We start from the raw sequence: 22,860 nt of genomic DNA, 5'->3' as shown, positions 1-22,860 counted from the left end.
ATACATTCGTAACTAAGGGTGACAAGTTCAGTCTCAAACAATGCCCAAAAAATAATCTTGATAGGACAATAATGCATGATAAACCTTATGCATTAGTACTAGGGAGCTTAATGTATGCTCAAATCTACGCATATCCCGATATATCATTCATAGTGGGAGTGTTGGGTAGATACTTGAGCAATCTTAGCATAGATCATTGGATAACTATTAAACGCATAATGCATTATCTAAAGAGAACAAAGGATTACATGCTTACTTATCGGAGATCATTAGGTATTCTGATTTCGATTTTGCAGGATGCCAAGACATTAGACGTTCTACTTCAGGCTGTGTCTTCATGTTGGCTGGAGGAGCTATTGCATGAAATTCTAACAAATAGACTCTTGTAGCTTCCTCAACAATGGAGGCAGAGTACGTTGCTTGCTTTGAGGAATCCAAACATGGCATATGGTTGCGAAACTTTGTCATTGAGCTTCGTATAGTAGATGACATTGAAAGGCTATTGAAGATATTTTGTGACAATAAGTCAGCATTACTATACTTCAACAACAATAAGAACTTGACAAAATCGAAGTACATAGACATCAAGTTCTTAGTTGTCAAGGGGAAAGTTCAAGAAAAATAAATTTTCATAGAACATATAGGAACAAAGTATGTGCTAGCAGACCTATTAACCAAGGAATTGATCCCTAAAGTCTTTCATGAGCACTACTCAGATGAGTGTCAATATTTGTGATGCCTTTGTTTAGTGGGAGTTTATTTTCTGCTATATGTTCTATGACAAATATTGAATTATCTTTCTGTAAAATTAAGTTGATAGTTGATTTTATGTTATGTGCAACGTATCTTACAATATTTGTAAAATTAAGTTGATAGTTGATTTTATGTTATGTGCAACGTATCTTACAATATTTATTTTGTATGATCTCAATAAGTTTTAAAGTTAGACCAGCTGGAAATAAACATGCACTAGATCACTTGGCATGTAATTTTCATATTACTCATTCAAATTTGATCTATGTCGTTAAATATATTAGTATGGTGAGCATCGTGGTTCAGTCATGATACTAATGTGATAAAAGTTGCAGTAATTCCATAACTAATATTTGAGACGAACCATATTATTAAAGTAATAAGAGAAATAACATTCAGATGCGCGCATAAAGTTTATAAAATGTGATTGTCTCAGAAAATAATATATGTATATAGTTCAAGTGGGAGATTGTTGGGAAATTATTTAATTATTTAATTTATTTATGAGCAATAATACATATATTAATTATAATAACAAATTATGCTGTTTTAAATTAAATGACTTATATAATGATAATCTCATTTATTATCATAACTACTAAATTGAATAAGTAATAATTAATTTTGATTTAAAATTAAATGAGAATAAAACTAGATACTATCTTTTGACTTTATATACTATTTTTATTTGGATTTTAGAGTTTAATGAATGCTATGCTCAAATATAAATAGTGACTTCAAGATTTTGATCTTCAACACAGTAAAATTATCTCTACAACTCTTTTTTTATTAGAAGAGTTACAATTTAACCCTATAAAAATACAAAAAATTTTAATTAAAAAAGACTGAGATAACTATTCAATCATTTTTATAAATACAAATACATTTTTATATTTTAATAATTAATTTTTTAAATAATATTTTTTGTTAGTAATAATAGTCATTTGCTTCATTCCTTTGTATGTAGTCAATAATCTTACTTTTATTTTTTCTAGAAGTGGAGCTAGATAAAATATTAGAGGGGAGTCAAAAATATTTACACAATAAAATAAGATTAAAATAAAATTTTAAGGAAAATTAAACTGAAATTTAAATATAATTTACATGTAAAAAATTAAAATTAGGGGAACAATTGCCTCCTTTCTTTATAGGCAGCTCCGCCCTTGATTTTTTTCTACAAAAATGAAAGAAAAATCATATATAATTAATTAATTTTTTACTTTTGTTTACATTGACTACAAAACTGCCGGTTGTAGTCGTTTAGCATGCATGAGCTACTGAGTTAGTAATTATTTTGAAATAACCATCGCATCAAAGTTAAATGGTAAAATAACATAACATTCTGTATTTACTATTTAATTCATATGTAGATTACGCTTCTCAAATTGAATTGATGCAGCCGTCTCCTCTAATTCTGTCGTCGCACGTAAAATTCTACGCATTTGGGGTGGTTGCATTTTAGATCCATGTCCCCCAAACACGAACGTGGCGCTTCATTGTAATAAGTTGCATTTTACAGATTTTTGTCACTTTTCACTATCTAAATTTTCAAAGGATATATAAAATATCTTTTTAAGCAGACAATAAATTATTTATTGTTTAAATATTTATCTAAATATATGAATTTGATTAACTAAGAGTTAAGATTTTTTTAAACCGGTCAAAATGTATCAAAATGAAATTCATTTTTAAATAATAAATAATAATAACGTTGATTTTTTATTTAAAGATTTTTAATATTTTCCACATTAACAAAGGAAGAAAACATTCAATTCCCGTTCAACGTGTTCGTCTTCTAGAGAGTATATTATTCAAATAGAAGATTTTCAGTATCTAAAAATTCCAAAATTAATTTTATTGGCACACCTTACCTAATTTACCTTGCCGCCTAGAAGGCTAAGAATAAGAAGTGAGAATCCTTCGCAAGCAACAATGAAAAATAAAAGAACGGTATTAAATGGCGGCCATGAGCATGACCCCCCTGCTGCCATTCGTCAACGAGCAATCCATACCCCCTTTCCCATCATCAATGCCCATCGTGCTATGTATCCATGGACTATATTTAACTATTTATTCGTTTTTTAGAATTTAATTCCTATTCCTATTTATAGCAAGTGATAAAAATAATTATTATATATTATTTAAATAGTAATTTGAATAAATAAATCTCCATTTGTAATCTCTAATAGCAGGCTAATATTTCTCTTTTTTTTTTTTACTTTTCTTTTTAGTTGATGATAATGATTCACACTCTTAATTTTTATTCATTTATTATTTTATTGACTAATTTAATTGGTTTTGAATTTTTTTTAAAGGGTTATCTATTGAAAAGTTTTAAAATATTTCAATTTGTTTTATTTAATCATGTCATATATACACTTAAAATTAGTCACTAATTAACTATTACTTACAAAAATACGTATTGATTATTCAATTTTATTGTTCTAGTAACTGATTTTTATTAAAAGTATGTATAAATTAATATATATAATAATTAATTTAGTATCTGATTTTTAATTTACATAAATTATTTTTGTTTTTTATTATATAGTAATTTTTAGTATTACAAAGAATTTATAATTGATATAAAAAGAAAATATTAATGGAAAAATCCAATTTTAATAAGGAGTGATGAGGCTTCCACGCACTTTCACAAGGCTTATCTCAAACGAGTATAAATTTCTTCCGTCTATATATATAAAGTTTACGCAACAACCTCACAAAGCTAGAGCTCTTGCCTCTTGGTAGTTGGTATTGGTAGTAACAACCCCCAACCTCAAGACAGAAACGAAACGAAAGCGATAAAGAATTGAATCTCATCAATGGAAGTGGCAGTAGCAAGTCCCAGCCCTCCAGGGAGTCCATCAATGATGGATCACTTCGATTTCAATGGCGCAAGGATCTCACCATATCTCAGTGCTCCTTCTTCGCCCCGCCGTTTCGGTGAATACTATAACTTGAGTGCTCCAACCAGCCCTTCCAGGCTTCGCGAGTTTTACTCCGATTTCGATTACTTCACCTCCGCCGCGCCTTCTCCGAGTCTCAACGGCGGCGCTGCTGAGCACGACGACGGTTTTGCGTTTTTTGTTAGCGGTGAGTCGGTGAAGTCCCCTCGCTCGGCGGAAGAGCTCTTCCACGGCGGGAAAATCAAGCCTATGAGGGTGGATGAGTTATTGGAATCTTCTAGAAGCCCGCTCCTACAGCACCAACCGAAGCTGTCTCCGATCGCGCAAGGGAAGAAGGCGATCCGGGAGGCTCTGTCTCCTCGAAAGAAGAGGGATTCCGGCAACGGCAACGGCAACGAGGCGTTTGAGGAGAGAAGGGGAAGAGATCGGACACCCGCGGCGGTTTCTTCTTCGAGTCGGAGAGTGTCGCGGTCGCACTCTCCTTACAGAGTATCCCACTACACGTGGGAAGAAGAGCTCCACCATCATCAGCAATTACAACAAGTGCAGGGTAATAGCAACAAGGAGGATCTGAAATCGGCGGCTTCTCTCTCTTCTTCTTCTTCCTCCTCTTCTTCGAAGAGCTCGAAGAGGTGGAGGTTGAGGGATTTGTTGCTTTTCCGAAGCGCCTCGGAAGGGAGAGGTACCACCAAGGATCCTTTCAGGAAGTACCCTCTTTTCTTCAAGAAGCCCGAAGAAACAGCGAAAGCTTCTTCTTCTTCTTCTTCTTCGAGCTTCAGAAATTCTGAGATGCCACCAAAGTCGAGAAGGAAAGAAGCAGTTTCGGCACATGAGTTGCACTACGCTAGAAAGAAGGCTGAGTCTCAGGATTTGAAGAAGAGAACCTTCTTGCCTTACAAACAGGGCATTTTGGGCAGGTTGGCTGGTTTCGGATCTCCAGCCAGATAGAGATAGATACATACATACATACATACATAGATGCATGCATCATGTTCTGAAAGAATTGAATTCTTTCTTTCTTTTTCTTCTTTAGTATTCTTTTGTTTAAATTTTAATATATTGTTTTTTTTTTTTTTTTCGAGCACAGCATCTTCAATGCTAATCATAACTTCTTCAAATGTATCAAACATTATTTCAACATTCGAATTACTACTGGTGAGTATTTTGTAGAGACAAGCTCATGTGCCACTAATAATGGCGAAGACAGGACAATATGTATGTAATTGCATATATGGGGGCCAGGGCCTAACGACATTATCTGTATTTTGAAAAACGATGCACCACATTCAATTTAAACATAATGACAATGCTTTGTTAGTTTAGACTTCGAGTTTCAAGAAAAGGACAATTCCAAATTACCAACACACCCTTCAAATTGTATGAAAATGGAATGAGATCAGATTAAGGGAATTTTTTGGATGTTGTTCAAGCTGGTTAGTTAAGGTTGTAGTTCTTACTACTAATGTTATAAAAAAAGTCTTTGCTCACCTGCCGCTTCCTACATAATGTCTATCTAATAAGTCATACTTTTAACACATGGGCGTGGCCTTCTCTCTTGGCATTTTCTTCTTTTTGGTCACAACTTGCAAGGCTTTGCCCTTTCTTATGTGCCAAATTCAATAATGCATCATCAAATATCTCTCTCTCCTCTCTCTTGAATCACATGACAAAAGAGAATAATGTTTGCAAAATAATTTGAACGTTCCTCGGAGCACTATATGTAGTATTGTAGTCTATCAATAAATCTTGCAAACGATTAAAAAGAAAATAGCTGATAAATGAGACAATAATTCTTTACTCTCTTTTCAGCTCTCTCTACTTTTTTTTCCCTGTAATTTTCTTAGCAGGACTGGTATTTCTTACATGTGAAGGTAACTATATATTTAGTGCACGTGAAGTATTTTTTATATTTGATCTTATCCTCACTAGTACATGTGAATATGTTTATCCCCTTGTTCATGTATCGAATGATTTGAATCGAATACATATGGAAAAGGCGGAAATCCAACATTCAATTTGCAACTTTATTATAGAAGGTTAACATAAATCAATTCATACATTACTTATAATATTTGTGTTACGTTGGGTAACCAGAGATTAGTGGGCTGGACTTGCTGGGTTGGCCCAATCGTCTAAAGGATGAAGTCTAAGACTTGCTTGGCGTCAGGGAGCCTCCGTTCGACTACTGTGTATGAAAGAAAGAGGGATGGTACCTGCAAGGACATTCCGATGCTTAAGTCAGTAGAGGCCTAGGCAGGTTTTTGAGAGTATTAGAACTTAGAGATACCTGAGGGGTGTTAGTGTATTTATAGTGGTGAACCAATAACCACTGTTGAACTAGTTCCACCTTTTAAGGAGGATAACTGTCCTTTTATCTTAGGGAAGTTGAGATATGGCTCCTGGAAGTGGGTTGAGAGATTTTAAGGGCTGTTACTCATTTGAATAAGTATTATCTGCTAGCTAACCTTCAATTCCAACTTTCTCGGAGTGAAGTTTGTGTTGGATCTGACCTCCTTAGAGGAGGTCGGTTACGAGTGGAGGCCAACTTATGGGTTGGGCCCTTTTTAATCTATTTGGACCTGGTCCTTAGTGTTGGACCAGGATATGAACAGTGCCCCTACTCGAGTCCGATCTCTTTTGTTAATAAGTTGGATTCGAGTATTTGAACTCGGGCTTGTAGTCGATATGGTGAGGAACCGACGTGATTTTTCGAAACCGACGTGATTTAAGTTTCTCGACAGTCGCGTCTAATCAAACTTCGCGTCCGTTAGAGGTTTCGTATTTACACGTGGGGAGCAGTTACATTGGTAATGACACATCTCTTTTAATGACCACGATGATTTACCATTATGCCCCCGGCGTGTTTATAAATACTTTTCCCTCTCTTTCATTGTTTCGTTTCTGAAAACTTTTTCGCTTACACTCTTTGTTCGAAAGAAAGCTTCTTCCTTCTTCGAGTGCTTTAGTTGCGCCTGATCCTCTCCGAAAGTAAAGGTCTGTTCTTCTCCTCTTTTATTATCGAATGCTTTATTTCGCCATTTTTAGAGGAGTGTTCGTGGCGAGTCTAACTGTAAGTCTAGTGACTCTGTTTCGAGGGGCTTGCTTTGATCCTTTTTTTAGGACCCTGTGTTTGATCTTCTTTTATTTTTTCTTTGTAGGTCTCACTGTCTTTTTACCTACTTCTTTTTCTACAAAAGATGTTTTCTCCGAGTCCCTTTCACGGTGGGTGGATGTTACTGTCCTAGGAGAAGAACCTAATGTAGACACTGACTACATTAATGATCTCCGTACCCATTATAAGATTTGTGATTTTGTTGAAGATGAGCCAAAATACGAGTTGATTGTCTCAGGTCCTGAAGACCGGGTTTGTTTTAGGAGGGCTACCAACGATGACCCCTATTTCTTTTTTATGTATGAGAGCCTTTTTACTCGTCTGGGGGTGTGTTTGCCTTTTTCTGATTTTGAGGTAGCGGTTTTGAACCACTGTCAGGTTGCTTCTACTCAACTTCACCCCAACTCTTGGGATTTTATAAAAATTTATCAGTTTGTCAATCGAGAATTGGACTTCCTGACTTCTCTGAAGATCTTTTTCTATCTTTTTCATATGACTAAGCCATTCGGTGGGCAAAATAAACAACAGTGAATTTTCTTCCGGGCAATTCAAGATCGGAAATTTTTCAACCTTTTTGATGAGTCTTTTCATGATTTTAAAAGTTTTTTCCTTAAAGTTAAGGCCGTAGCGGGTCACCATCCCTTTTTTCTGGACCGAAATTCTTTTCCTCGTTTTTCCCTTTATTGGTTATAGGCCTCCCCTATGGATAAATATGGCTTGGATGACCTGGACGAGGTCGAGGAGGCTATTGTGGTGTTCCTCCGAGAAGTTTGCGGGAGGGCCTCTTATCTGGACACGAAGAAGTTCCTCCAAGGGTCTCCGAGATTTGTTCGGGCCCAAATAGGTAGATTTGTTGTTGGCCTTTGATAATTCCCGACTTGGTTTTGGTTGCTTCCAATTTTGAGATCTCTTCGAGTTACTATTTCCGGCTTTTGATTTGTGGATTAATTCTTTATTTTCTTCTTTTTCAGAAATGGTGAAGAAAGCTTCTAACTCCTCTAACCAGAAGGTCCAAGATGCCAGGAAGAGGTCTCGGGCTCGAGTTGACGGTGCCAGGGCTGCTAGTACTCTTCCTCCTCCTCCTCATCTTCCTCCTCCTCCTCCTCCTCCTCGCAACTTGGGGACCTCCTCTCGTCCCCTTATAGTATCTTTTTCCTCTACCTCTTCTCTTCCTTCTCCTCCGTCCCGATCTTCTCCCGAACCCGAGAAAAAAAAGCGCAAGACTTCAAAGTCTGGTTCTTTTTCTGGGGAAGCCAATTTTGATGGCCCCAAGTTTGTTCAGAATCATGTCTATCCTTACACTCAGATTAATATGGATGATGCTTCCATTTGAAACCATCTTAATTGCTTAGTTTAGGGGAGTATTCGTGCGGCGGGGGTATGTACGAAACTCCTTGATATTTTGGAGAAGACTCCCCTTAACTCTTTGGATTCTGCCCAAAAGGTGGAAGAGCTTGAGGGGAGAATTTTCCTTTATCAAGAGAAGGAGAAGAGGCTGAAGGGGGAGGTCGCCGAGTTGAAGGAGGAGAAGGATTGGCTTCGGGAGAGAGAGAAGAAATTGATGGGCCAGTGCACCATGGCGGAAGGCCTTAAGGAGAAGGCAGAGCACAACTATATCAGGCTCTTTGGGGAGAACCTTGACTTAAAGAAAAAGCTGGCAGGGTGTCGGGAGGACTCAGTGACTGAAGGGTGCGGAGGAGGCCTGGAGGGTCTTTAAGGAACAAGTCGGAGTTATTGCTCTTGACTTGGACCTTTCTCCTTTAGACCCTGACAAGATTATAGTGGATGGGGCCATTGTCTTTTCTCTCCGACCTGAGACTGATTCCAATTTGAAGACTAGGGGGCAGAGAATAATGGAGTCTCCTCCGCGACAAAGGGGTCTTCCGAGTTCTTCGGGGGTTCCCCCTCAAGGTCTTGAACAACCTGCTCCGTCCTCCCTTGTTGTTGCTCCAACTTCTCTCCCTGCTGACCCTCTTTCTGGTGGCGATGGTCCTTCTTCTGGTGGTGTTGATCCTCCTTTCAATTGATATTTGGTTACTGGGGCCCGGCCTGTGGGCCCCTTATTTTTTAAATAATTTTATATTTTGTTTGCTGTTGTGGTGGTTGGTTCCTGACATTTTCTGGCCTTTTATGGCCATTAACAAAAAATGCCTTTAATTTTTGTTTCCCCCTTTTTTGGATAAGGGGTTTAAATTATCTCTGGTGTGTGTATACTTTTTTGTTCTTGCTTTTAGGTTTTTTTCAAAAAATTAAAACATTTTTGATCTTTTTGCTGAAAGCCTCTTATTTATGTACAGCCTGTGTCTAAGTTATCTTTCACTTTGTGAAGACTTGAGATAGCTTCTACCTTTTTTGATGGCTTTATTTTATCTCTTTTTGTATTCCTTGTGAACTCAAATTTTTTTATTTGAACTGTGAGTAACTTAGGTTATTTTTGCGATGCATTTCGTTTTTCCCGGTTTTATGACTTATTAGTCGTTATCCTTCCGAGTTACATGACCAGCTTTTATAACCTATTTACACCGACTTGTACCTTGTCGTTTTATCCTGACGACCAGTTAGGTTGGTCATGAGATTTTCACATTTTGTCGAGGTTAAGTTGGGGCGTTTCGTAGGAAAAATAACAATGAAATTTATAAAGAGATATGAAAAAGGAAAGATCTTTTATTTATTTGTATAGGTACCTTTTGCTACTAAGGGGTTTAAGAATTGTTGCCCTTAGTTTCCACTTTGATGCCTCACTAAAACCCCCTTCAAGAAAACCTTTTTTTCTTTTTTGGAAAAAAACCATAAAGTCGGGAAAAAAGAGTACACCAGGGAGTGGAGTTCGCTTTTAATTGTAGTACCTTTTCATATTACAAGCATGCCATGACCTAGGTAATTCGATGCCATTCAAGTCGGTCACCTTGTAGTAGCCTTTTCCTAGGAACTCACTAATTTTATATGGTCCTTTTCAGTTGGCAGCAAGCTTTCCATCTCCAGATTTGTTAACTCCAATGTCGTTTCTGATTAGGATCAAATCATTTGGAGCGAAGCTTCTTCGAATGACTTTCTTGTTGTATCTGTTCGTCATTCTTTGCTTCAGCACTGCTTCTTTTATCTGGGCCTGTTCTCGAATTTCAGGGAGTAGCTCAAGTTCTTGTTTGTATCCTTGTACGTTGCCAACTTCGTCGTAGAAGCTCACCCTTGGACTTTGCTCGTTGATTTTAACTAGTATCATGACTTCTATGCCATAAGCAAGTCGGAAGGGTGTTTCTCCTGTGGCAGACTGAGGTGTAGTTCGATAAGCCCATAGTACTTGAGGGAATTCTTCAGCCCATGCTCCCTTAGCTTCTTGTAATATTTTCTTCAGTCCAGCCAGTATGACCTTGTTAGCTGCCTCGGCTTGCCCATTTGCTTGTGGGTGTTCTACCGAGGTAAACTGGTGCTTGATCTTCAGGCTGGCTACCAGGTTTCTGAAGGTGGAGTCGGTGAACTGAGTCCCATTATCCATGGTGATGGAGTGGGAAACCCCATACCTAGTGATAATGTTCTTGTAGAGGAATTTCTAACTTCTATGGGCTGTGATGGTGGCTAATGGTTTTGCTTCTATCTACTTCACGAAGTAGTCTACTCCCATTATTAGATATTTCACTTGTCCAGGTGCCTGGCATGCATCTGGCAAGGCTGACACCTTTTTACGAACTCGGTGGCATCTTTTTGCAAGGTCGGCCAGTAGAATCATACTCAGATAACGTTCCTAGTTAATGACCTTGCTCCTAGATGATTTTCGCAGATACTATTATGGACCTCTTCTAAGACTTATGTTGTCCTTAAGGTCGGGACACATTTTAACAATGGTGTGGATATCTCCCTTTTATAGAGGATATTTTTCACCAGAGTGTAGTGTTGTGCTTCCCTCTGAATTTTCTTGGCCTCTTTTTCTTCTTTGGGTAGGATGTTGAATTTCATGTATTCGATTAGTGGGCTCATCCATCCGAGGTCTAATCCAGATACTTCAAGGACGTCCTGTTTGGCCTCTATTTTTGAGATAGAGGGCTCCTGGAGAGTTTCTTGTATCAGGCTTCTATTGTTCCCTCCTGGCTTGGTACTAGCTAGGTTGGAGAGGGCGTCTGCTCTGCTATTGAGATCCCGAGTAATGTGTTTAACTTCAGTCTCTGCAAAACACCTAAGACGCTCCAAGATTTTGTCTAGGTACTGATGAGCGGATATTTTATACGCTTTTTGGGGGTAATTTCATGTAGATTTTAGTATGTTTTAGTTAGTTTTTAGTAGATTTTTATTAGTTTTTAGGCAAAATTCATATTTCTGGACTTTACTATGAGTTTGTGTGTTTTTCTATGATTTCAGGTATTTTCTGGCTGAAATTGAGGGAGCTGAGCAAAAATCTGATTCAGGCTGAATAAGGACTGCTGATGCTGTTGGATTCTGACCTCCCTGCACTCGGAATGGATTTTTTGGAGTTACAGAAGTCCAATTGGCGAGCTCTCAATTGGGTTGAAAAGTTGACATCTAGGGCTTTCCAGCAATATATAATTGTCCATACTTTGCGCAAAGATAGACGACCTAAACTAGCGTTCAACGCCAGTTCCATGTTGCAGTCTGGCGTTCAGCGCCAGAAACAGGTTGCAAGTTGGAGTTCAACACCAGAAATAGGTTAAAACCTGGCGTTCGACTCCAGAAACAGCCCAGGCACGTGAGAAGATTAAGTCTCAGTCCCAGCACACACCAAGTGGGCCCCAGAAATGGATTTCTGCACTATTCATCTTAGTTTACTTTCAATTGAGCTTCCGAGATCCTTTCAATTGAGATTGAGGAGTCAGAATTCTCACTGCAGTGACCAAACAGCTTCCGAGATCCTTTCAATTGAGCTTGACACCAATCCTTGCACCTCAAATTGAAGTGCGAAACCTCATTGAATCTTGCATACCAGCTCTGAGTGCGAGTCATTTCCCGTTTGCTTTTAAAGCCGCAAAGAGCTCTAAGCTAGCCATCTGTCTCAAGTAAACAATATTCAAGTGGAAAAGTAAAGATGAAAGTCAAGAATTTTACCCACTTGAAGTTCGTATTGGGTGGTAATGGCCGTGGGATAGGTGTTTCCGGTGGTTCTACAAGACTTACTCCCTTGTGGTCTTCAGTGAATTCCTCCACTTCTTGGAAATTTTCTTCCATTTCAACCATGTCTTGATCAAGGTCACCGATATCTTCTTCATCACTCGAGTCATAATTGGGAGGTTGAGAGAAGTCGACCTCTGTATCATCTTCGTATTCACTTGGGGAAGATTCTTTTGTCGCAAAGAATTCACTTGCGGATGCAAGAGCATTACTAGAAGAACTTGAGTGGTGACTATCATCATCAAGAAAACATGAGTCTTGGGTCATTCCGTCCAGTTCCTCATAAGATACCTGTCTTGGGGATTGTACACTATCCTTCTTAGCATTAATTGTAATGTCCTTGACGGAATTCTCCACAACTCTGGCTTCCTGCGGAGGTTCAGCATCTCCTAAATCTTCAACCAACTCTTCTTCTTCTACAATGACAGCGTCCTCTACTTGTTTCAGTATGAAGTTATGCTCTACGCTATCCACTTGAGCTTCTTGTGTCTTCTTCACAATACATTCTTCAGTAGATTCTCCACATGATGCCATGGGAGTCTGTTGAGTGTCTGAACATCTGGAAGATAATTGATTTATCGCTTGCTCCAATTGATGAAGGGTTGCATTGAACTGGTTTACTGATTCCTCGAAGCGAACCTGCGATTCTTGGCTTGATGGATATGGACATGGTGCATAAGGGAGTGGTGGTTCTTGGGAGTAATTGGATTGGCGTTGGGGTGAATAAGGATCATGTGGTAGTGAATGGTGAAAAGAAGCTTGTGAGTGTGGTGGTTCGAAGTTATGTCGAGAGGATGGTCTCTGAGCACAAGGTGGGGCTTGTTGGTAGTTACAAGGCGATCCACCAAATCTATCAGTTGGGCATGCATTGTAAAATGGTCTTTGTCCATGATATCTAGGAGGACGTTGTTGCCTAAAGGGATGATCAGATCCTCTTGGCTCCATCCATCTTTGATTGCTTAGACCTTGATGCATAGTCCTGTTATAGCTTCCATTCCTTGCAACAAAATTAGAACCAAACTCAAAGCGAGATGAGTGAGAATTCATAGTAGCTATCAGAAATAAGAGGGAAGAGAGAAAACAAATAAACAAGTAAAAGAAAAATATTTACAATAACCAATAATAAGGCACACGTTTGTAATTCCCTGGCAACGGCGCCATTTTGACGTCGGAATTTTTGCTAGTAAAGAATTTTATAAAGTCGTGTTATAAGTATAGATTCTGAACCAACAGAAATCCCTTTGTACAAACGTTTTAGTTGTCACAAGTAACAAACCCCTAAATAAATTGATAACCGAAGTATTTAAACTTCGGGTCGTCTTCTCAAGGAATTGCAGGGAGGTGTGTTCTTATTATTGGTTATGATTTTTGTAAATTGGGGGTTTTGAGAATGAGGAACAAGTATGATAAATGACAAATAAAATAAATAAATGACTGTAAAATAAACTCTTGGCAAGGTATGAGAAATTGGAAGTCCTATCCTAGTTATCCTTATCAATGATGATGAAAATTGAATCTTAATTCCACTTAGTTAATCTCTGCTGGTGCGAAGGAAGGTCAAGTGGCTAATTAGTTTGATCTTCAAATCCTAGTTAATTCCTAGAAAAAGATTGGGATTATAGAAGTTCAAGCTAATTAGCAAAGATAGCGATTATCGATCACGTTGAGTTTGATAACTCAAGAGTTACTGATTTCTTAACCAAGAAAATATTCATAAGCTAATTGGGCAACATAAATCAAACATAAATAAAAGCATTAAAGTATCTCAAAGTAGAAGAGAGGTCAAAATAAAGGAATATTGAACCTGATATGAAGAGTTGAATTAAATCCTTAATTTCTAAAAAAAATCCTAATTTCTAAATCCTAAGAGAGGAGAGAACCTCTCTCACTAAAACTACATCTAAACTATGAAAGTAACTAATTGGCCAGCTCTCCCCTCCTTTCGGATGCATTCCCCCACTTCATAACCTCTGGTCTGTGCTTTCTGGACTTGGATTTGGGCCAAAAAGGGCTTCAGAAATCGCTGGGATCGCTTTCTGTAATTTCTGGTGCGTGGCCTCTGTCACGCGTCTGCGTGGGTCACGCGGTCACGTCATGTGAAATTTTCCTTGTCACGCGGTCGCTTCAGTCATGGGTCCGCGTCATATGCGTTTCGCTTGTGGCGCGTGATCGCGTCAATCAGGCGATCACGTAATTGCCATTTCGCGCTGGCATGCGGCCGCGTCGCCCATGCGATCGCGTCGCTGCCAGTTTCTTTAAAAACTCTGTTTTATGCTTTCCTTCCATTTTCGCATGTTTCCTTTTCATCCTTTAAGTCATTCCTGCCTTAGAAGATCTGAAAATTACTCAACACACGAATCACGGCATCGAATGGCAGTAAAAGATAATTAAAATTAATACTTTTAAAGTCTAGAAAATATGTTATTCACATACATCTCATAATAAGGAAGGGAAGGTAAAACCATGCAATTTCACATGCATAAGTGGGTGAAGGATTGAATAAAACACTTAAATTCAGCACAAATTATATCATAAAATATGGGTTTATCAATGCCGTAAATAGTTTTTGGGTGAATTTTTTGCTTGCTACTACTTTGCTCAATAAAATTCCAACCTTTTTCACTCTGGTGTTATGATACAGGTACTGCCAAAATGGTTGTTATGCTCGTGTTTTGGAGCTATATGAGGTGATGAAGAGCTTTGGTGTGGAACCAGATGGTGTGATTTTCTGTACTGTGCTTTCTGCTTGTGGTCATGCTGGGAATTTAAGCTATGGAAAAGCAATCCATGAGCTAATTCGGAAAAGAGATCTGGTTCTTGACTCTCACTTACAGAGGGCCTTAATTAACATGTATGCAAACTGTGATGCAATGGATTTGGCTCGAAAGTTGTATGATGAATTCTCCACAAAACACTTGGTCGTTTCTACTGCAATGCTTTCAGGGTATGCAAAGCTTGGAATGGATAAAGAGGCTCGTATGATATTTGACGAGATGATTGAAAAGGACTTGGTGTGTTGGAGTGCAATGATATCTGGTTATGCTGAGAGTGATCAGCCTCACGAGGCTCTTAAATTGTTTGATGAAATACAGCTGCGCAGAATAGTTCCTGATCAGATAACAATGTTGAGTGTCATTTCTGCTTGTGCTCATGTTGGTGCGCTTGAAAAAGCAAAATGGGTTCATACATATGTAGATAAAAATGGGTTTGGAAGAGCTCTGTCTGTCAACAATGCTCTAATTGATATGTATGCCAAGTGTGGGAGCTTGGACAGAGCAAGAGAGGTATTTAAGAACATGCCAAGAAAAAATGTGATATCTTGGTCCAGTATGATCAATGCTTTTGCCATGCATGGGGATGCGCATAGTGCCATAAACCTCTTCCATAGGATGAAAGAAGAACATGTTACGCCCAACGGTGTTACATTTATTGGTGTACTTTACGCATGCAGTCATGCGGGTTTGGTTGAAGAGGGCCAGAACTTCTTTTCATCCATGATTGATGAGCATGGCATCTCTCCCAAGCTTGAGCACTATGGTTGCATGATTAACCTGTATTGTAGAGCCAACCTCTTGAGGAAAGCTATTGAGTTTATTGAGACAATGTCTTTCGCTCCAAATGTTATCATTTGGAAATCCCTTATGTCTGCTTGTCAAGTGCACGGTGAGGTTGAATTAGGTGAATTTGCAGCCAAACGACTTCTTGAGATAGAACCTGATCATGATGGAGCCCTTGTAGTTTTGTCAAACATTTATGCTAAAGAAAGAAGATGGGATGATGTTGGATTGATAAGGAAATTGATGAGTCACAGAGGCATCTCCAAGGAGAGGGCATGCAGTAGGATTGAAATGAATAATGAGGTGCACGAGTTCATGATGGCCGATAAAATATATATGAGAAATTAGGTGAAGTAGTGAGTGAATTGAAGCTAATTGGCTACACACCAAGTACCTCAGGAATTTTGGTTGATATAGAAGAGGAAGAGAAGAAAGAACTAGTTCTTTGGCATAGTGAGAAATTAGCATTATGTTATGGGCTAATAAGTGGGAGGAAAGAGTCATCAGAATAAAGATGGTTTCGAAAAATCTCAGAATATGTGAGGATTGTCATATCTTCATGAAGTTGGTTTCGAAAGTGTATCAAATAAAGATTGTTGTGAGAGATAGAACTAGGTTTCACCATTGCAAAGGTGGTGTCTGTTCTTGTAGAGACTATTGGTGACTTTTATATCATTTTTTTTCCTTTGTAAATTAAACTATAGTATCATATATTTTCATCTTCATTGGTAGACCTACCTTGCAAATACAACAGCATACATTGGTTGTTTGAGTCAAAACCATCACACACTGATTTTGATATATTCCGATGCGTGTTATATTATTTTTTCAAGAAAGTATTGTTGAAATAATATTTTATTCTTTATAAATATGAGGGCCATTTAAATATTGGTTATTTGGAGGCAACCGGTGACGGAAGTAGAAAATTATAATAGTGGGATAAAAATAATATATTAGGAATATATTAGTTAGTCAAATTTTTAATAAATATAATTAACACATTAAAAATATATTAATTTATGTTAAAAGTATTTTTTTTATTTTAATGTTTGGCATTGTTGTGTGATACGTTTATTATTAATACCAGTATCTTATTAAATATTCTATATCCATCAAATTATATTTTTATTGATTACTTTTTATACAATACAACAAAAAAGTATAGTTCAATAACTAAAGAATTTATAAGGAATATAACTCGAATTAACTAATTTTAAATTTATACGAAAGTTGTGTGAGAGACAAAAAATTTGTGAAAAAAAATAAAAATTTAAATCAAACAACCACAATTCTCTTCATATATATATATATAGGTATAGATAAAATAATTTCTCTTTTTATATTATGCAAATATTTAAATAATTTGTTAGCATTTAATTGTAAAATTGACATTTTTTAATATTTATGGTAAAAACTTTTCGACAAAAATAATTATTATGTGTTCGACTAAAACTAAATTAAATAAAACAATAAAACATAAATAAGTAATTAATATATATATTATATTTAAAAGAGGAGTGCTAGAGAGCTAGCAATTTTTGTATTTTTTAACCATTAATTAGTCATTAATAGTATTTTTAATGGTGTGAGATTACATTTAATGATAAAAGATCACTCAATTTTTTTTTATGATTAAGTACTGGCTACAAAATACAAAAGTTACTGACCACGTAGACTTTTTCTATTTAAAAAACTATTAAATACTAATAATCTTATTTATATTTGAAAAGTTATATTTAACTTTAGAGAATTAGCTAATTGAATTATTATTTTTTTTGCTATTATTTGTTTTAAATATATATATGATATAATAATTTTTATCATTGTATTAATATTTAATAACAACTTAGGCCTTAGCTAACCTTCCATTCGAAGTCAAATAAAACCGAAAAGAAAAAGAAACCCGAGACTTTGAATGTTGGGGAGGGGGCTTGGAAGACTTAGGGATTTTTTTATAAATAGAAAAGGATGATGAAACTTGTTTGTCTATCTGTGTCATCTGACAGGTCACGGATTATGTGGGTGTCTAACTCTATCATTTCATTATAGAAAAAACATGTCACCAACGAATTTGTCTGTCGAAAAAAAAAATTTAAAAATATTTTTGTGTATTAATTATTTTTTAAAAATTAAAGTGTTCGTTTTTAAATTTTTTAGAGACTAATTTAAATAATTATTCTAAAAGTTTTCATGTATTGCATAGTATTTATATTAAAAAAAATTTAAAAATATAAAAATAAAACGCCATCTTTATAATTTTTCGTATACAATAAGTCTAAATCAATTAATATCATTTTTAACATATGTCTTGTACTTATATATACCTATTATAAATTTATCGTAAAATTTTCTTAAATTTTTCTTGGCAATATTTTTTCTGTTTACGTATTTTTTATTTTATTATAAGTATGTGTTAGATAAAAAAAATATTATTATTTACGAAGGAAAAAATTTTATTTAAAGAAATTATTATAGATTAATTTATGCTATGTTATTTATTTTTAATTAATTTTAGTTTAAATTATTTTACAGTTCAATTGTTTCTGAAATTTTCAATTGACAGTAAATAAAAGAAAAGGCGTGACAACTGACAACAATTGCTAAAACTATTAACTCATTTTCAATTCTCCAAAATAAATTATATTTGGAAAAGTGATGAAAAAGTCTTTTTATCTTTCTAAAAAATAAAAATAAATAAATAAAAGATGATAATTATTATAAAAAAATTAAAAATTAATATTTAATTTTTAAAATATAAAAATAAATCATTATTAAATATTTAAAATTTATCATAAAAATTAAATTAAACAAAAATTATAAACACGCCATAAAAGATTGCCGTCCCTTCTCGCTCTGCACTCGTCGCTTGGTCTAGTGCCCTATCCAAGCGAAAGACCCCCAAAGTCTCAATTCCATTAACCAAAATCTCCAGTTCGTAAACCCTAATTTGTCAGCAAATCAAGAAGATCAATGTGGGCAGCTTCCTGCCTTGCGTCATGCTGTGCCGCGTGCGCATGCGACGCGTGCCGGACTGTCGTTTCGGGAATCAGCCGCCGTTCAGCGAGGATCGCCTACTGCGGCCTGTTCGCCTTCTCCCTCGTCGTCGCATGGATCCTCCGCGAAGTCGCTGCTCCTTTGATGGAGTCTCTTCCTTGTAACTCTTCGCTTCTTCAATTTCACTTTTTTCCCCTCTTTTCTTTATTTCTTTCCAGTCGTGTTCGTGTTTTACAATTTATTTGTTTTATGTTTTTTTTTTGTTTCGCTTCTCGAATGTACCAAAGATTTGGTAAAATTTGAATTAATCCTGATTTTGGCAATTTCTGTTGGACATTATGTTTTGTTTGATCACATTACTGATATGTGTATTACTTTTTGGGATTTGAATGAAATTTTATTGTCTTTCATTTTTAGTTTTATTGTTTGTTGTGGCAATTGCATGTGCAATTTTTGGGCAGTACGTATAGTTGGAAACAAGATATACTCACTTGATTGGTAACTGATGAAGTGAGAAATTGAGGGTTTAAATCACCTTGAATTTATAACTTCTATCATATCTGACCCCAATATCTTTCAAGGTGATTAGAGTAACTTTTTCACCTTGCCAACCTCCTCACTTGGAGCTTGATCTTTTGATCATTATAAGTGTTAAAACTTAAAAGGTTTATTTATGAATTCTGAGATTGATTACTGTCAAAGTCAAATAGTTTGGAAAGTATTTAGTTGGATCATTTTGAAAAAAATTATAAATTTATCTCTCAGATGGATTTTGAATCTATGTATTTCTTTTGTTAGTAATTCTTTAGAAATTAGCTTTTGTCAATGATCTGTTATTTTATAGAACCCAAATGCTTACTTTTTCGGGCTTCCTTTTTCATCTCCTGGCGTGTTATTGCTAGCAAATAAGTGGTTACTGGGTTGATGATTTTGCTTAGGTTAACTGGATGGTCAGATATGATGATGACGATGTCCTAACTCCTTATTATGTGATGAGGAAACTAATGTACTTGGTACTTGTTGTAGGGATCAATCACTTTAAACATACCCCTAGCAGAGAATGGTTTGAAACAGATGCAGTTTTGCGAGTTAGCTTGGGGAACTTTCTCTTTTTCACTATTCTAGCAGTTCTAATGATTGGCGTCAAGAACCAGAAGGATCCTCGTGATGGTTTGCATCACGGAGGTTGGATGATGAAAATAATTTGTTGGTTCCTTCTGGTAATCTTTATGTTTTTCCTTCCAAATGAGCTCATCAGCTCTTATGGTAAGTGTTTCTTCTAAAATTTTTTTATCTATGTAGTTGAGCCGATTCCTTATACTTAAGTAACTTGACTACCAGGCGACACTAAATTTTTTGATTGATATCATATATGAGGGCTTATCACACACTTAAAAGTGTTGGTTTGAAGAGCCTGGGGTTATTGGAAAATGGACATTGCATCTTGAATGAAAAGTGGAAAATGTAGATAAAGATTTTCTAAGTTGTTTAGCAAACTGGAATACTATCAATTTATTGCTTTGAGTCCTGAATATTTTTTTCCCGTAACTAATATATGAATGTTTAAATCATCCTATGACTTTCTTTAATTTCCCAGTTTAGTGATTCCTTCTTTGATCCATGTAAAGATAACTCAATTTTTAAATTTGCTGTTGACAATGTCACACCGGCCCCCCCTTTTTAACCCCACCTTGAGACTGCTTATGTAAGCTTTTGAATAAATCTTAACTTGATTGGTAAAAGCAAACAAGAGAATATGATAAATGTTGCAAATGAGGTTGTTGAAATGGATTAGTGGGAAGACAACTAGATAGGATTATGAATGAGTACACCATACAAAGTGGGACAATGCCAATTTTAGGGATGGAAAAGTCTCTTCTCAAGTAGTTTTCATCTATTTGGAGAAGACCTTTAGAGGTCATACTCCTAGTAAGGTGATTGGACTAGACAAAGGAGTTCTATAGCTAGAGAGACCCAAAAAAGTATAGGGAGGATTATTAAATATTTATATGCTAATTATTTAAGCATGGATATGATTCTTAATAGAGCCTTATGGCCTCATTTGATCTAACCTTCTTGGGCAAGGCGTAGCTGTTGCCTAGTTTGACAAGCTTTTTTCCTATAGGTTTTGCATGTAATTTATTTCATTGTTTATGATTATCTTGAAGTATGTTCTCTTTGCAGAAACCATATCGAAGTTTGGCTCGGGTATGTTTCTTCTAGTTCAAGTTGTGCTCTTGTTAGATTTTGTTCATCGATGGAATGACACCTGGGTTGGATATGATGAACAATTCTGATTAGTTTTAGACGTTGTTTGACATCTGTGATAGCTGTGGCTTTTCTTGACATTATATATTTACATGAGGATTTTCAGTATTTAAATGTTCTTTTTCATACAGGTATGTTGCTCTGTTTGTGGTTTCACTTGTTTGTTATGTGTCTTCATTTGTGTTCTCGGGAGTTCTTTTTCACTTCTTCACACCATCTGGACAAGACTGTGGAATCAATACCTTCTTTATTACAATGACCCTCCTTCTTGCATTTGTTTTTGCTATTGTTGCTTTGCACCCTGCGGTAAGTTATTGACTTTGCATTGCACTTAACCACTTCTAATTTGGTTTCCTTTTAATATATATTGAATGCTTGTTTGTCAGTTGTCTTTTCCTATGATATTTGATATCACATCTTGAAACTTGGGAGGTTCTAAAGGTTACTGTTTCCGTTTTCACTTTTAACTTCAAAACAGGGAAAAATATTATCCTGTGCAAGTTCATATGTAATCTGTTATTCTGTTATGGTGTTATGTTCTAAACCTGGTCTTATCTGCTGTTTTTATCATATCGATTCAATTCAATGTTTTTTATGGATTGAGAATTTCATGAAGATGACATACGTTCCTTCCTGTTGGCTTAGGATGCTATTGAAGTTTTAGATTTGGTTGAAGGATTAATTAGTGGATCATAATCTTGTATGCAAAAATAGTTTTATGCTATATAACAAATATGCATAAGTATTCATGATTGTAGATGTAAATGTGTCTGCAATTGAGGTCTTTGAATTATTTTGGTATACAGGTAAATGGGAGCATTCTGCCTGCTTCAGTAATTTCATTATACTGTACTTATCTCTGCTATAGTGCATTGTCTAGTGAACCCCGAGATTACGAGTGCAATGGCCTTCACAAACACTCAAAAGCCGTTTCAACTGGCACCCTTACTTTGGGCTTGCTTACGACAGTTCTATCTGTTGTGTATTCTGCTGTGCGTGCTGGATCTTCTGCCACAGTGCTTTCCCCACCAAGCTCTCCTCGTACTGGTAAATTCTCAAAATCTAATATTTTTCATGATATGCCATACTCATATTCATAAGTATGTATCTGAACATGGAATCCAATCATATGGATATATGATAGCCGTGGAGCTGAATTTTATTTTTTTGATGTTGATGCCATGAAGAACGTAACTATTTATAATATTGTACTTGATGAGCATCAATTCCCCACGATATTAAATATCTGCCGCCATTATGGTGATTATGCAGGGAAGCCTTTGCTTCCGCTGGATGGAAAGGAGGAAGTTGAGAATGAGAAAGCAAAGCCGGTTACATATTCATATGCCTTTTTCCACTTGATTTTCTCTCTTGCGAGCATGTATTCTACAATGCTTCTGACAGGTTGGTCAACTTCTGTTGGAGAGACTAGGAAGTTGGTTGATGTCGGGTGGCCTTCTGTGTGGGTTCGGATTGTCACTTGCTGGGCTACTGCTCTTCTCTACTTATGGTCACTTATGGCACCAATTATGTTCCCAGAAAGGGAGTTTTAACTCTAAATGCCATTTTCCCCAGTTTCAAGGTTTATGGGGAAAGGTTATGTAACTTAACATACTTGTTGCAGATGTGTTGCCTCCATTATCTGTAATTAAATAATATGTATGGTATGCATCTACGTCAACATAACGGGAGAAACGTGTGTAATGAATGACAACTTTGAATGGGGTGTGTATGGTGAAAATATTGTGGTGAATACTATGGTGTCTAAAAGTGGTGCCTATTAACTAAAAAATGTTAAAAAATAATATTTAATGTAAAAGATATAACAATAAATAATTTTAAAAAAATCAAAACTTATTACAAAAGGTAAGTTAGGCAAAATTTAAGCATTAACTTATAGGCACCATAGTATTGGCTAATATTTGTACCCCGAAAAAGTATTAACTTTGTGGTTTGACTTAACTTGTGAACCATTGGGAAGATACACCAGTATGAAATGATTGCTTTGGAGAGGGATGAGAAAATTTTTAATTTAGAAAAGAGTAAAGTGATAAATAAATTTTTGAAGATTTATATTTGGAACATATTAATTCCTAAAGAAAAAAAGGTACTTATGAAATCTTTTATGATAGCATGTGTGGACAAGTTAGTTTAA

The 22,860-nt window shown here is 36.1% G+C and overlaps 4 protein-coding genes across 4 annotated transcripts; 3 read left to right on the top strand and 1 right to left on the bottom strand.

The window, feature by feature from the left end:
- The first annotated feature begins 3,457 nt into the window (after window positions 1–3,457).
- LOC107460426 (uncharacterized) lies at window positions 3,458–4,732 on the top strand. Its single transcript, XM_016078792.3, has one exon. It carries the CDS (start codon window positions 3,576–3,578, stop codon window positions 4,605–4,607), a length of 1,032 nt encoding a protein of 343 aa, XP_015934278.1. The 5' UTR covers window positions 3,458–3,575; the 3' UTR covers window positions 4,608–4,732.
- A 4,992-nt stretch (window positions 4,733–9,724) lies between these two features.
- LOC107460344 (uncharacterized) lies at window positions 9,725–10,264 on the bottom strand. The gene has a single exon (XM_016078702.1). The coding sequence runs from the start codon at window positions 10,262–10,264 to the stop codon at window positions 9,725–9,727; it is 540 nt and encodes a 179-aa protein (XP_015934188.1).
- Window positions 10,265–14,436: 4,172 nt separating this feature from the next.
- LOC107460345 (pentatricopeptide repeat-containing protein At4g14820-like) lies at window positions 14,437–16,107 on the top strand. The gene is given in 4 exon segments (XM_016078703.3): window positions 14,437–14,441; window positions 14,528–15,771; window positions 15,774–15,949; window positions 15,952–16,107. Coding segments are annotated over 4 exon segments (1,581 nt in total).
- Window positions 16,108–18,278: 2,171 nt separating this feature from the next.
- LOC107460418 (uncharacterized) lies at window positions 18,279–22,426 on the top strand. The gene is made up of 6 exons (XM_021128608.2): window positions 18,279–18,597; window positions 19,464–19,703; window positions 20,622–20,733; window positions 20,837–21,011; window positions 21,512–21,752; window positions 21,978–22,426. The coding sequence occupies exons 1-6, from the start codon at window positions 18,414–18,416 to the stop codon at window positions 22,256–22,258; spliced, it is 1,233 nt and encodes a 410-aa protein (XP_020984267.1). The 5' UTR covers window positions 18,279–18,413; the 3' UTR covers window positions 22,259–22,426.
- Window positions 22,427–22,860: the final 434 nt, after the last annotated feature.

This window comes from Arachis duranensis, chromosome 8 (assembly GCF_000817695.3).
Source record: "Arachis duranensis cultivar V14167 chromosome 8, aradu.V14167.gnm2.J7QH, whole genome shotgun sequence".
In the NCBI taxonomy this organism is placed as follows: Eukaryota; Viridiplantae; Streptophyta; class Magnoliopsida; order Fabales; family Fabaceae; genus Arachis; species Arachis duranensis.
This window is presented reverse-complemented; position numbering and strand designations above follow the sequence as displayed.